The 15,779-nt window shown below is 38.7% G+C and overlaps 1 protein-coding gene across 2 annotated transcripts in view; it reads left to right on the top strand.

Moving 5' to 3' along the window:
* The window catches only part of ascc3 (activating signal cointegrator 1 complex subunit 3), a 238,871-nt gene that overhangs the window by 53,849 nt on the left and 169,243 nt on the right, over positions 1 to 15,779 (top strand). For both annotated transcript variants that reach the window (XM_082150224.1, XM_082150225.1), the window contains exons 7-8: positions 189 to 324; positions 2,002 to 2,127. In XM_082150224.1, the coding sequence (XP_082006350.1) occupies positions 189 to 324; positions 2,002 to 2,127 (262 nt within the window). The remainder of the gene's footprint in view (positions 1 to 188; positions 325 to 2,001; positions 2,128 to 15,779) is intronic.

Below are 15,779 nucleotides of genomic sequence, written 5' to 3'. Positions count from 1 at the left end.
GGGTTTAATATGATTTGTTGCAGATATTTCAATGATAGATGACATTTTTAAATGGCTCAGAACTTGCTATTAGTTATATTATCAAAAACATCTGCTCTCATATTTCCCTGTGTTAGGTGAGACGAAATGCTGCTCTGTTTGATGAGTCTCGATTGTCTGTTGATGTGCATCTCTGTATTTGTGTGTAGGGAGCAGGCCTTGCTGACGGCACGCCGTTCCCCAGTGTTAGGACGGCACCGAGACTACGAGCGCATCCGTTACCCTCACGTTTATGATTCTTATGCTGAAGCCATCAAGACCTCTGCATTCGTCGGAGGATCCAAGGTAAAAGCACACCGCTAATCTGACTCTTGTGTAAGGACACAGAGGAGAAATAAATCTCCACTCTTAAATACCAAATCTCTCCCCAGTGCTTTGTTTACTCTGCATCATGCCAATCTGTTCAATTATATCACATTATCACACACTAGATTACCCAGAGCCTTTGTTTTTAATCCAGTTTTTATGATGTCTTAATTAAAATTCCTGCTGCAGGCCTTCTTCCAGCGATTGAAATGAATTCATGTGGGCCTTGTGTGTTTCCTGCGGGTGGGGGGGAACAGGTGGTTTAGGGCCAGTGCTTTCTAGTGTGCATGTGGTGTTGCTCACTGTGTGGTAGAGCTGCACGATTAATCGCTAAAAGATCGCCATCTTGATTCAAACTTCCACGAGATCTCATTCCTAAATGACAATGATTCGGCTATGTCTATTAAATCTGTTTAAAATCATTAGTTCAGATCTGTGTAGGCGCTGCTGCTGATCCAGAGAGAGCAGTTGTCATGTTTAGGCTCGAAACGGCTTCACAAACTGAACTTCTTTTCAACCACACAGTATCAAGTAAAAATATTCATATTATGACAGAAGAACTGGGATAAAAGTTTATAGTTTATAGTCTACGGTAGCGATCAAAATAGAGCAAATCACTTATTGAAAGTAACACGACGCTTCAAATAACGATTGTATCGATTGCATTGTTACGCCACCAGTTGGCGACAAGTGACTGTTAAAAAAAAAATGTTTTCCATTGAATCATTCATTCAAGAGATTAGTTTAACAACGCTGATTCATCCAGTAGATAATGAAACAATGAAGTATTTATGAGTGAGTCATTGAATCCCATTTCTTTTTTAAATAATTCATTCAGATTCATTAAACATCTTAAATAGTCTGCAGCAATTATCATTTTGTCAGAACCTCTAGTAAATTACACTCTATTTTGTTTAGTTGTCCGTCCAGAATCGTGGGAGAATCCTGACCTCGGTTTGAAACCAAAAAATCGGGATTCTCACATTTACATAGGTGGCACTTTCAATGAATGAGGTATAAAATAGCCCCCCCCCCCCCCCCCCCCCCCCCCCCAATATTGTAGTGATAATGAGTGCCACAGTTTTGCCTAGTAGAATATTACATATGTGAAGTTGCTTTCTAATAATAATAAGCACTATTTGAATACTTACAATGACAAAACAATGATTTTCACAATGATTTTGGCTCTGGCGATGTGTTTAGAACAACAATATGTGACTAAATGTGTAGCATTGCCAGATATGATGACGCATGATGCTGTCTGCTGTGATCAACAGCTGATTATGACACATTCATTAGTTCGGCATATGCTCTCAGTTTGGTGAAAATGAGTTGTAATTATAGGAGCTGGAGGAAATGCAGCGTGCTAAAATTAGATATTTATTCTCCTAATTCTATAATGATTTCCATAAGAGAATATAGCAAGCTTAGCTCAACCCGCTGCATTCAAATGTACAAAGAAGTGCTGCTTGAGTTATGATGGTTATTTCATATCAGTGAAGCACTGCGTGTTCAGTTAATTTCAGCGGTAATAAAGCACACTGGTGGCCACAGCCCTCAACGTTTAGTCTGTGACTGTTGCCGTGAGCTAATGCATGATGAAGGTTTAATTGTGTGTGTTTTTGTGTAATCATGTCCTCTCTGCTGTGCCGGCAGATGCTGCTGCCCGAAGGCATCAAAAGAGAGAATAATAAGATGTATGAGGAGGTTCAGATCCCCCCCAACGACCCCATGCCCATCGGTTTTGAGGAGAAGCCTGTGTTCATCTCGGAGCTGGACGAGGTCAGTGGTGGTTTATTTACAGCTGTTGACATTTATCAGTGCTTGTGTTCACACTCCATGAGCTCTTCACAACTAATCATTTCTCCTCTTCATATTGACTGATGACTTTATGCCTAAAATCTCCTCCAAATGGTGTCAGATGCAGCATGTGATGCTTTTGCTGCAGCGAGTTGTGTTTGTATTTTGTTTACGGTCTTCCAGTCTCTCTCTTGAATCCCACTTGGAAGTGACTTAAACTGCGATTCATCGACTGGCCACTAGAGACAGGCTGCTAAAGAGAGTCAATCCCATAAACCCCCATGTTAAAATGCCCAACTTTACAGAAGAAAAAAAATATGTTTACAGCCTGGTACAAACAATGGTTTTGGTTTATAATGCTAATTTTGCCCTTCATAACAACTGTGAGGGGGTGAGTTTTTTTTATAACTCATCCGTTTAAATTATATAATGCTTTAAAGTTCTGCATAATTAAGGGCGTGTCCACTTGAGTGACAGGTGGATTGTCGCTGATGTCACTACTAGCCGTTTGTCTGCTGTCTGTTAGCGGCACGTCACCTCAGCTAATCCGCCTCGTTCCACATTTATGGTTATCCGGGAGTGACGCACGACCAAGATGGCGACGGCCGGCTCCGCCCACTTTGGGCTTCAAAAATGCTCTTCAGAAACACTACGGCTATCGTCACGCACACTATGTCCATTGTTTTATACAGTCTATGTTCAGGATGCAAGAATTTATTGTGTGTATAGTGTGTCACAGTGGATGACAACCAATGATGTCACAACAGAAAGACTAGCATGTTTAATTTTTTTCTCTGTCTTCCACGATCTGTTCTGTCAGATCTGTGACATTGACCAATAGGAGCAGATAAACTCTTACGTACACAGCTTTCAAACATGGCATAACGAAAGAGAGATGAGGGTATTGGTGCTGCTAGGTGGAATTATGCAATGGAGGAAAGGTTTGTGGAGATATGGCAACAATACTCCAGTCTTTATGATGTTTCCTTGAGGGACTTCCACAACAGAGTGGAAAAAGATAAATGCTGGGCTGGCGAACAATAGCGCAGGTGTTTCATCAAACCAGTGAGCACTGGAATTAACAGTAGGCTAACACGCTGCTTCACTAGCCGTTTGTTTACGCTCTTGTTTCCAGAAGTCAGTCGCTAGTTCCGCCTTCTCGATGACATCACGCATGACGTTAAAGATGGCAAGCGATGATTGGTCATGAAGCAACGTGTAGTCTGACATGTTTCTTGTCCACGACACAACAAGAATTTAGAAGTCAAAATCGCTTAAGACTATCGTATCGGACAAAAATATTGGCATTACGCCAGCTGGATACATACCAACGCAAAACACCTTGCAGTGGTGGACCATATACCAGTTACAGGGTTCCTATGCCGTTTGGAAAAGTGTGGAAGAGTATGGAATTTGATTTGAGTAATTTCCAGGAATTGTATGGAAAAATAAATCAGAGTATGATATAAAAAAAAATATTATTTTAAATATAAAATTAAGAATTTCTAAAAAAAATAAATGTATCACACAGGCTGGGTTAAAAATGAATATTATTATTTTAATGAACCAATATCAATATTTCAGTGTATGCTGTTTTCAGTTGATGAATAAACAAACCTTTGTTGCGTGATCATGCAACATCAAAGCACATTTACAGTAGTCGTTTCAGATGTGAATATATGCAGGTCATAAAGCTTTTTAGGTTTCTTCTCATCATGCAAACGCATGTTATCACTTTGAGAAAACCAATGAAAAACAGAGAAAATAAAAATATTTACAGATGATTTTTACCGAAAATAATGCTGTGTGAACCATTTTATGTTTAATGTGGTCTGAAACATCATTTGGAATGAGGTCTGGAAATTTGAGTCTGGAAAAGTATGGAATTTTGAAATTGAAAATGTGTAGGAACCCTGCAGTTAAAATGATAAACCAGTACAAAAAGGGCCCTATGAAATCTTTTTTAATTTTTTCTTTAATGCAGTTTTTTCTGCTTTAATTATTCTGGATTCCATATTTCTTTTCTCCCATTTCAATGATTACATTTTAGTCATCAAAAAGCATGTCTAATTAATTTAAATAAAGAAACATATACAATTTAATAATATTTAACAAAAGTTACATTTTGAATTCATATCCATACAGACATTTTTGTCATGCATGTCCATATTCAAAACCAAGTGCTTGTTTCATTGACTTGACACCAAAGTACCAGAGCTTTTGACATCTCTACTGAAGACATAATGTCCATCCAAACCTGATAGGCTTGTGAAAACCTCTTCACCAACAGGAGTCCAAAGCAAAGAGGCTCACAAACACTCACTTTAGCAAATAGTGTGGGCTTGATTTTGACAGGAAAGTGCACAACAACCTCCTCGCCGAACTAGAGGACATGCTGGCCGTGGCTTAGACTTTACTGAGGGTCTCCTTTAATTACAGTCATCAGTGTGTCAATCATAATGACAGCCGTGTGGTCATGCTTGAGCTACGAGGTGTGTTCAGATTCACAAGATCGGCAAGGGTGACTCGTTGATTGGTGAAGTCTTGAGTTTAAATAGATTGATTAGTCATGCCTGCTGAGTTGTTTTGTGTCTTCTTTATTGTTATGTGAGGCTCAGCTGCTAATAAGTTTTAATTAATCAGTCAGTCTTTAATGCATGATTTTTCCTCTTATAATGTGAGTCAAGGTTTACTGACCCAAATACAGTCAGAAAGAGATGTTTATATGCAGTGTTGTGTGTAACTCAGTACAAGTAACTTATGTAATCAGATTACTTTTTCAAGTAACTAGCGACAAATAAAAAATAAAAAAAAACATTAAAAAATTTACAACAAAATATCTGAGTTACTTTTTCAAATAAGTTACTTTGTTTTCCCATTTATTGACTGACAATTCTCCTGTCCCCATGTTGAGAGACATCGAAATGCAGAGGGGATGTGTGTGAACATGAGGGTTATTGTAGTTCTAGAATAAATGTGCATTTCACTTGCACAAAAAAACATTCAATATTCTTCAAAATGAATAAAATCAGTGAAATGCAGAATCAGAATACGATGCAAACCTCCAATAACTAAATATGTTAAATAAAACATACATTTGTATGCATTTAAACTCACTTTATTGACCAATGTACTTGCTTCTGACCTTTGATGATTCAGTTAAACCATAAGCAAAAATTACTATAGATTTTGTTTTGTTTTTATAGGTAAAGTGTTAAACTTTTTTCTCCTGCATCCTATTCTTCCGTTGTCCAGAACAGCAGCAGCTGAAAGGTTTGTTTGAGCGGCGCCCTCTACTGTACAGGAGTGAATCTGCATTTCCTTCAGTCTGAGGCTTATTATTTCACTTTTGGTGTAAAAGGGTCTTTACATTTGGCCAAAAATATAACTTTTTTGTTATAAACAAACAAGCCCAGCGCAGGTGGGAAAAAAAGTAACGCAAAAGAAACGTAACGCATTACTTTTCTAAAAAAAGTAACTAAGTTACGCAATTAGTTACTTTTTAAAGCTACACTGTGTGATATTTTCCCCCATCTAGCGGTGCAATTGTATATGACTACCCAGTGAATATTAGTTTCTGTTCCTTTCAATTTCGAGGGCGTTTTAACTCCTACGGTGGCCGTATTATTCCTAGATTAACATGGCTTCCAGTTCGACTTCGTCCAATTGCGCCTTTAAAACTATCACCTGTGATCTGTCGCAGCACAGATTTATGTTACAAGGTAAACAATACTTTTTCACCATTGACGTGAGGAATAGTAACACAAGTTATACTAGAGGTCGTTCTGGCGTTATGCACAACCATGCTATGGTTAGACAAGCAACTATAAAACTTTGAATTTACACAAATAGGCTGAATTACCTGTCGAGAAGAAAGCAGGCAACTTCGGCGTCCGTTTTAAAATCTTTGCTCCTCATGGGCTCTTTCCATCTGGGAAAAGTTACTCCAGTATTGACTTTGGTCTTGCTGATTTGCCTGTCGCGTTGACGTTTTAATTCTCTCTTTCGCTTCCTTGGCGACTCTGTTACATGTCCTCGAGAATAGGCGTGATCCTCCATCAGCAATCTTTCAAATCTGCCGGCAGTCGAGAGTAATCTCCCCCTCGCATTCGTCTCTGTGTCACTGAGTGTAAAGCGCGAAAGGCGAAGCTTGAATTTACAGGTATGTTCCTCTTTGGCTAATGTAGTTTCAAGATGGAGGGGCAACATGGCGACCGGCATTCGAACCCCTCACCCGTATGTACTTTCAATGGCAGATTATAAACTTACGAGAATACTTTATTACTTGAAAGAAGTAAATATACATTAATGAGCACATATATTTTTGAAAGAACTAAGTGTTTTTTGCTATGAATCAACTAAAAAAATTACACAGTGTAGCTTTAAGGGAGTAACGCAGTATTGTAATGCATTATTTTTAATTAACTTTCCCCAATACTGTTTATATGTAAACAGCCTCTTTTATGATTGGCTAACTCACATACTGAGGTAGTTAACACTGGCTCCATCCAAAAGCTTATAAATTGAGGCAGCATAAGAAGTTAGAAATGTCCGAATCCAATGATCGTGTCGCATCCTGTGCGTTTGATTTCATGAATCAAATCAATGGCATCTAAAGTTGAGGTTGATGGCCAGTTTGTCTAAATGTGTGTTTTTCAACACCTTCTTCAACTTTTGATATCATTTTTAGGGAGGAATTAGTATTGTAGTAATTACATATTCACTTTAAATATTCTCTCTTGTGGATCATTAGACTGTTCTGCTGCCTCAAAGCCTGTCCCAAATCAATTTCAGGAGGTTCATTTGTGTGTGCGCTTTCAGACTCAGCCACTGTTGTTCATCAAGCTGCTGGTTTGTGAAGATGGTTGTGGTAATATGTTATAGCCAGGGTTTAAAATTAAAGGGATATTTCATCCACAATCTAAAAAAATACTGGGTTAAAAACAAGCCAATTTGGGTTTATTTAGCCCTGCCACTGTTTAAATATAGGACAGAACACAGCAAATTAGGTTGTTCATTTAACCCTTATTGTACTAGTTTTAGTTTCAAGATTGCTATCTTATTTTGTACATAATATATAGGTTAATATCTTCAGATTAACTTAAATTCTCGAACAGTTTACTCGGTCCTGGAGGGCCACTGTCCTGCACAGTTTAGCTCCAACCCTGATCAAACACACCTGAGCAAGCTAATCAATGTCTTCAGGATCACTAGAAACTCACAGCTAGGTGTGTTTGATCAGGGTTGGAGCTAAACTGTGCAGGACAGTGCCGAGTTTGAGAAACCCTGGTTTAGAACATACACCACACAACCACTGTTTAAGTGATACCTCCTTTATTTTGAATGAGCACACACTAAATCCCGGGACACACCAAGCCGACGTCAAAGAACCAGCGGCAATTTAAGCTGACTGTGCTGTTGCCTCGTGTTGGCTGCGTCTCGGCCAAAAACTAGCACGTACGTTCTGTGTGGAAGTATATGTGTCTATATCAGCAGGGATCAATAGTCTGTTTTCGTCATTCAATAGGGGAAACCGAACTAGGCACTTGCTTACCATTCGAATATCAATCACGTGTATCACTTTCTTCATTCCATTCGGCTCATGTTATTATGAAAATATTCATGCATTCAAATGCTCAGGTAAAAAGATGATGTAAAATTATAACAGGCTTCTGTCTGTACCATCTTGACTTCTTTGCTCACATTCATCACTTTCGCTTTTATTCTCGCGCACGGGCTCGTTCGCTGAGCCAATCATAGTGTTCTCTCTCACCGACGGCCCGTCGCAGATTCAACACGCTGAATCGGCCCAAAAAACTACAGCAAACGTTGCGGAACACACCAAAAAAACTAAGCCGAACGACGCTCAAAAACGGTCCGTCATTGGCCAACCGCCGACCGCTGGCTTGGTGTGTCCCGGCCTTAAGATACGTTTGGAGAAATTTGGTTAAATTTGGGTTGTTTTGTTGCTGGGTGAAACATGGACAAACCCAACCGTGGGTTATGCCTACCTAGCACGTTGGGTTGTTCTTTTAATAAAAAAAAATAAAAAAAAGGAAAATAATGTAATTTCTTTATGAACAGCTCAACGTCTTGCCATATATTATTATATTATATTATATTAAATTATTAATGCTATCACCTGTGTCCATAAATAGTTGCATCCCACTTTGCAAATTGTGCCTGATGAAGACCTCATTGGTCCAAATGTTGTGCTGTTCATAAATATATGTATTGTATGGAGCTGTAACTTCAATGTGCAGACATTATTTTTTCTTTTCATATATTGTTATCTTTTTTTGTCCTGCACCTGAGCCCAACCACTGTGTCATCAGCCATTCACTGTTATCCATTTTCCACCAAAATGGCGCTGGTTCTTGTGCTGGTTTGTTGCTGAAATCTGAGCTGGTGCTGGGCTGATGTTTGGCCGGGGAAATTGCAAACCTCAGACCACAGAAAACACAACTGACATCCAAAGTAATTAGATTTAGTATTATAACAAATAAAATCAGTTTATTTTATGCAAAGGCAAGCAGCATTTCCATCAAGCAAAAATGCTGACTGGAGCATTTAGCTGACTGACATCTCATCCCTGTATGTTGTGTTGTGTAAAAAATTGAATTTACTGTACATTAAAGATTATAGATAAAAATAAAATATGTACAAACCTTTATTTCACTGAAGAAATGCATTCATTTGGTGATGCTCTCCTGTGTGGAGGGGTGTTTTGTTTAAAAGTCTCCCTGTAGTCAATAATTGTATCCCTTAAAACTCACCTTTGATTTCCAAAATATTATCTCTTAAATGTTTTTTTTTCCTTGAATTTTTTTTTAAATAGCTGGAATATAACTCTACACCCTTGCCTCATTTAGTATACACAGTTCTATGCAAATGAGCCCCGCCTCCACTCACTCACTCAGCTCATAGATCCACTCGTTGACGATCACACGTTGATCTGATTGGTTACAATGTAGTTTGTGACGTCAGAAACACCAGCGATTTCAAACCGTGTTTTTGAGACTGTCTTTGGTTCACTGCAGTTTTAAGTAGAAAATACTCAGCAATGGTGTCGACTTATGAATTTACACATGGTTTGTCTTAAAGCATATTAAAAACACCAGATAGACATATAAACAACATTAAAAGCTTGATTGTCAGTCACCACATGGTTTGGAGATTGACCCAGCTGAGACCCAATGGCTAAAAAAAAACACAAAAAAACTACCCAACATTGGAAAAGACAACCCAAAAAAAATGACCCAACAGGCTCAACTCTGCATTTAGGTGGAACACAGTTTTTATACATGTACATACAATATTGCCAGTATATGCATGCATTTAGGAGTGAGAACTGCACAACTCAGACCGCCGTCCCACGTTTCCACTGATAGCTGAAAGAAACTCATTTCAACATCAATATTATTTAGATTCAGTATCTTTATGAATAAAATCACTTCTGAAGAGGATGCTAAAAGCCTGCGCTCTGTAATGGCGCAACAGGTTGTTACGTCAGAATGCAAGGGAAGGGGTGCATGGTTTTAACTGTAGTGAGACTCAGCAAATCTACCCATCTCTGAAAAACATAACCCCAAACATGACCAAATAGAGCGTATGCATTGACATCACTTTCCCGCGGGAACACACTCCCTCAGCCGGACTGAGTGGCAGAAGAGCCGTTGCGTGACTGGATTTAATAGGAGAAACTGCGAAAACACGGTTTAAAACAAACAATTATCAGTTCAATTTAAAGGTTCGATATAGTGTTCCTTACAACTTACCAAAGATCCAGTGATCCATGGATATTGACATGAAGCAGGAATCCTGTTTCCTGACATTTGTATGTGTCTGATTTCGACACCGGGGAAAAACATAAAGCAAATTTGCCTCTGATTGCTTTTTATAAATACAACAATCGTAGGTCTAAATCTGTGTAATCAATGTTATATATATATATATATATATATATATATATATATCATCATGTCGTCCAGCCTTAAAACTTGTATAGTTTTTTGTCAGAGTTTATTTAAAAACATCCAATTATGCAGAACATACAATGGTAAATATCTCATTGATGAGTTGTCAATACAATATATAGGGTATGATTTTACCCCTAAATTCCTCATACTGACTCAAAATGAAAACTGCAAATCCACGTTTCTCTGCCTGGATCCAGTTGTTTCTGTCGATTCATTTGCTTCTCTGTAAAGCACTTTCAGCCGTCTGTAAAAATATAGTCAAATCTATTTGTTCAGTCACTCGGAAAGCTCTTTCCCGTTTTAGATGTGTTTTGTGTGTTTTTCTTTGTGGCATTTACGCTGAAAACAGATGCTGCCGCTCAGTGTTTCTGCCGCTCAGTGTTTCTGCCGCTCAGTGCCGACGGTGACGTCACAGGCATAACCTGGAGCGGCTCAACCCCATGCTTGGGTAGAAAGTTACCGAGCCAAAATTTTAATTCTGTCATCATTTACTCTCTCGCATGTTGATCCGAACCTGCATGACTGACGTTATTCTGTGACACACTAAATACGATATCTTGTAAAAAACGTATATCATTTTTGTCCATACATTGAAAGTCAATGTTGTTCGTGCATTTTTTAAAATATTTTCTTTCATGTTCTGCAGCAGAAAGTAAGTTTGGCACGACATGTAAATGATCCACATTCTAAAACTGTTTATTTCCAGGTTTAAATAAATTAATACAAATTCAAGTTTATTTTTTTTGCGTGTTCTCGGACTCCAATTAATTCGCCAAAACAAAAATGCGATTTTGTGCACCACCTGCTGTTGTGACGGGTGCAGTTTCCCAGACTCACTTGGAGCCACACTATGACCTTGTCTGTTTTGTTACAAATATGCTAGGAAAAACAGCTAAAGCATCCATTATCATAAGGACACAATATTTGTAGATGATTTTTTAATTAAAATAAAATTGTAAGCCTCCTTTTCTCTTCCAAACACATTGTTTGGAATATAATAGAATATACTGTAGATCAGCTGGAATCCATTTAAGTTCTCAGTGGTTGTAATCATCACAGACAGATGCGTCTTTTCGGCATTCAGGCATTAACGTTTGTCCTCCTACTGGTTTCCAAATCCACTAAATGGCCTGCAGGTGTGTGTGTGTGCGTTGTCTGAACGACGTGGCTTGGAGCTGCTGCTTTTAGTGGCTGCCACTGGTGTCAAACATAATAACTGCTCTTTAAAAGCAGGAGGGGTCAAACTACTGCCCTAATGGAGACAAAAATACGCTTGACTTGCCCTGCTGTCGCCCGCTTGAGAAAACCCAAGCATCGGTTGAGAAACGTCCCGTCTCCGTTGTTATCGCGGCTCAAGATCTCAGATCATCGCTCATTTCATGTGTCTCTAACGCAGAGGACGTGATCTGGAGTCTCAGAGGGATTGTGTTTGTGTGTTTTGGTTAAAGTAAAGCCAGCAGAATATCAGTCTCTCCTCTGTAAGAGGGTGAATATAAGAACGGACAGCACAGATTTATTTTCTGGCCCTCATGGGGCTCATTTCCAGCCTTGTGTTTTCCTCCCTTTCAGGAAACCATTAATTAAAGCACCGAGCGTCACGGCGTAATCAATGATGCGCCTTTCGTCCTAAATTTGGCTTTGTGGACGGTATTCTTTCTTTCTTTGTTTTTATTTTCCCTTTAAAAGACTACAGAACTATACATCACAGGTAAAGCAAACATCAGGCACAGAACAAGTCTGATTTCACACGAGTTTCATCATAATCGCCTGTTTTTTTTTCGGGTTTGTTTTTGTGGTGCTGGAACGGATCACTCTTCCCGTCTGGAGCGAGCGACAGAGATTGATATAAGCGGTGTGAATTAGTAGGAGAGGAGAAGTGCCTCTATTCATTAACTAAAGCCTCCGCAACTCAGAAACAAAGTGCTTCCCTTTTATAAAACACCGGTGCGAAACGGCTAATACATCTTTATGTGCTATTAGGGTCCTTTGAGCGGCGGGCCTGGAAGCCTGTCTGTTTTTTTCTTTTTTTAAGTGCTGCACGATTGTCATTTATTGAAAGCCGTAATGGGCAACAGGGACACGGCCGCTCAACGTGGCTTTAATAGCTGTGTGAAACATTAAAAGTGGGGAATTTATTAGGAAGCCTTTTAACTAATGAATCTCAAGCGCTGCACTCGCACGGTAAAAACCTTTCTAATTTCTGTGAAGAAATAAACTACCTCCGCAATGACTGAAAACAAAACAACATACAGTGGGGAGAACAAGTATTTGATACACTGCCGATTTTGCAGGTTTTCCCACTTACAAAGCATGTAGAGGTCTGTAATTTTTATCATAGGTACACTTCAACCGTGAGAGACGGAATCTAAAACAAAAATCCAGAAAATCACATTGTATGTATTTAAATAATTAATTTGCATTTTATTGCATGACATAAGTATTTGATCACCTACCAACCAGTAATAATTCCGGCTCTCACAGACCTGTTAGTTTTTCTTTAAGAAGCTCTCCTGTTATCCACTCATTACCTGTATTAACTGCATCTGTTTGAAATCGTTACCTGTATAAAAGACACCTGTCCACACACTCAATCAAACAGACTCCAACCTCTCCACAACAGCCAAGACCAGAGAGCTGTGTAAGGACATCAGGGATAAAATTGTAGACCTGCACAAGGCTGGGATGGGCTACAGGACAATAGGCAAGCAGCTTGGTGAGAAGGCAACAACTGTTGGCGCAATTATTAGAAAATGGAAGTTCAAGATGACGGTCAATCTCCCTCGGTCTGGGGCACCATGCAAGGTGATCATCACCATCATCAATGATCATGAGGAAGGTGAGGGATCAGCCCAGAACTACACGGCAGGACCTGGTCAATGACCTGAAGAGAGCTGGGACCACAGTCTCAAAGAAAACCATTAGTAACACACTACGCTGTCATGGATTAAAATCCTGCAGCGCACGCAGGGTCCCCCTGCTCAAGCCAGCGCAGGTCCAGGCTCATCTATAGTTTGCTATTGACCATCTGGATGATCCAGAGGAGGAATGGGAGAAGGTTATGTGGTCTGATAAGACAGAAATAGAGCTTTTTGAGCTACTGTAGACTCCACTCGCCGTGTTTGGAGGAAGAAGAAGGATGAGTACAACCCCAAGAACACCATCCCAACCGTGAAGCATGGAGGTGGAAACATCATTCTTTGAGGATGCTTTTCTGCAAAGGGGACAGGACGACTGCACCGTATTGAGGGGAGGATGGATGGGGCCATGTATCGCGAGATCTTGGCCAACAACCTCCTTCCCTCAGTAAGAGCATTGAAGATGGGTTGTGGCTGGGTCTTCCAGCATGACAACAACCCGAAACACACAGCCAGGGCAACTAAGGAGTGGCTCCGTAAGAAGCATCTCAAGGTCCTGGAGTGGCCTAGCCAGTCTCCAGACCTGAACCCAATAGAAAATCTTTGGAGGGAGCTGAAAGTCCGTATTGCCCAGCGACAGCCCCGAAATCTGAAGGATCTGGAGAAGGTCTGTATGGAGGAGTGAGCCAAAATCCCTGCTGCAGTGTGTGCAAACCTGGTAAAGAACTACAGGAAACGTATGATCTCTGTTATTGCAAACAAAGGTTTCTGTACCAAATATTAAGTTCTGCTTTTCTGATGTATCAAATACTTATGTCATGCAATAAAATGCAAATTAATTACTTAAAAATCATACAATGTGATTTTCTGGATTTTTGTTTTAGGATTCCGTCACTCACAGTTGAAGAGTACCTATGATCAAAATTACAGACTTCTACATGCTTTGTAAGTGGGAAAACCTGCAAAATCGGCAGTGTATCAAATACTTGTTCTCCCCACTGTACACGCTTCTGTACATCAGCACAGTCATGTGAACATCAAGTGAACATTAAAGCGATGATGGTGATGCTTTTATTGGTGGAAACGATTCAAAGCAGTCGTCATCGATGCGCTGTTTGATTCACCTTTAGATTGCTCAACAAATTTATATCTAGGTTGTCTTAATAAATCAAGTTGCAGTGTATGCAAAATTGTATATACAATGAGCTGTTAATTTTATTTGTTTTTAGACATTATTATTACAGTATTCTATATTCTAAATTACATACTATATATTTTCAGTGCAATAGGTCACTGTGATAGAGAAGCGGTATTGTCACAAAGCATAGATCATATTTGGCAAATACTGCAATCCTTCTTATATCTTGTGATACATAAAGCATTGCGATTCTAACCTTGAGTGTGTAATGATTTTTTTTTTCATTTGACTGCAGTACATTTTTTATGATAGGTGACTTTCGAGTGACATTGCTTGCAAATTGCATGTTTTATCTCCAGCTTGTTCTTCCCAGTAATGCTGTAAAACCCAAAATGAACACAGATGCTCTTTTTGAATATGAAAAAAAAAAACATCTTAAATTTGTGCAGCTGTGCTGTCGTTTATTTCATAATTTTCATACGTTTGCTCTCAGATGAGAGTACTAACGAATGATGCATTTGTAATGAGTATCCAGTGTCAAAGGCTTGAAACTGAAAATAATAACTACATTTGCATTTCCTGAAGGAAATAGCCGTGCTTCCAAAGCAAAAAATATAATCTCAATACTCCTTTGACAAAAGGTAATCAAAAATAAGTATGATTTGTCAAAGTTATGAGGTGTTACAACTAAAATATGTTAAAGACAGTTTGATCAAGGAAGCAAAGTTTTGCGCACCCTTGAGTTTTTCTGTCGTTGTTGAAGATCTGCTTCTTTGAACTCATCATTGGGTGTATCAAGATACTCCTGACAAAGTATATTTCTACTAATTTAATAATTGTGGGCTTGTAGGCCGATATATTTGGGTGTGGCCCATAATGACTAATTGGCAGTGTTATTTTAGTTTTTATTTTAGTCTTATTATAGTTTTATTAACATTTTGAATTTGCTTTCATTTTTGTCTTTTTAGTTTTTATGTTCATTTTAATTTAATGTTTAGAATTTTTGTTTTGTGCTTTTGTCATTTTATACATATTATAATTTATTTTTATTTCAGCTTCATTTCAATTAAAATATATTTGTTATTATTGTTTTAGTTAACGATAATAACCTTGCTAATTGATCTGTTTATTCATTCAAACTTGACAAAACTTGGTACACATGGAAATTCTAGATTCTAGCCATTTATTTGTTCATTTGTTCATCATGGCAGATGAAGGCTGTAATTCTGACGTTGTCCACTAGGAAACAGTTTTAAATCTAGCCATTTTACATCAGTGCGAATGGTTAAATATTTCCTTCCTTGTTGAAGTCAGTTATCTCTTTTGGAACCAGTATGGTTTTTTTTCAAATCAAAATTTACAATACCAGCAGAGATACAAGATTGTTGACTTTGCAGTAACAACACATCATTTTTGGAAAAATATATGGAAATTGTATCTCTTACTCATCTACATGAGATATTTGTGCTTGGGCCGCAATTATTGTGTTTTGCAATGCATTACAGATATCTTCAGCGATGTGAGTCAGGTTACTAGCGTGAATCAAATTATAAGCGTTCTCTTCATTAGCCGTGTGGAATGGTAAACATCTCTGCTCAGTAGTTTGCAGTCTGTTTATATACACACTGAAACAGAGAAACATCCCTGATTAATCCCCCATGA

This window comes from Leuciscus leuciscus (assembly GCF_965113295.1).
Source record: "Leuciscus leuciscus genome assembly, chromosome: 20".
NCBI classification, from domain to species: Eukaryota; Metazoa; Chordata; class Actinopteri; order Cypriniformes; family Leuciscidae; genus Leuciscus; species Leuciscus leuciscus.
This window is presented reverse-complemented; position numbering and strand designations above follow the sequence as displayed.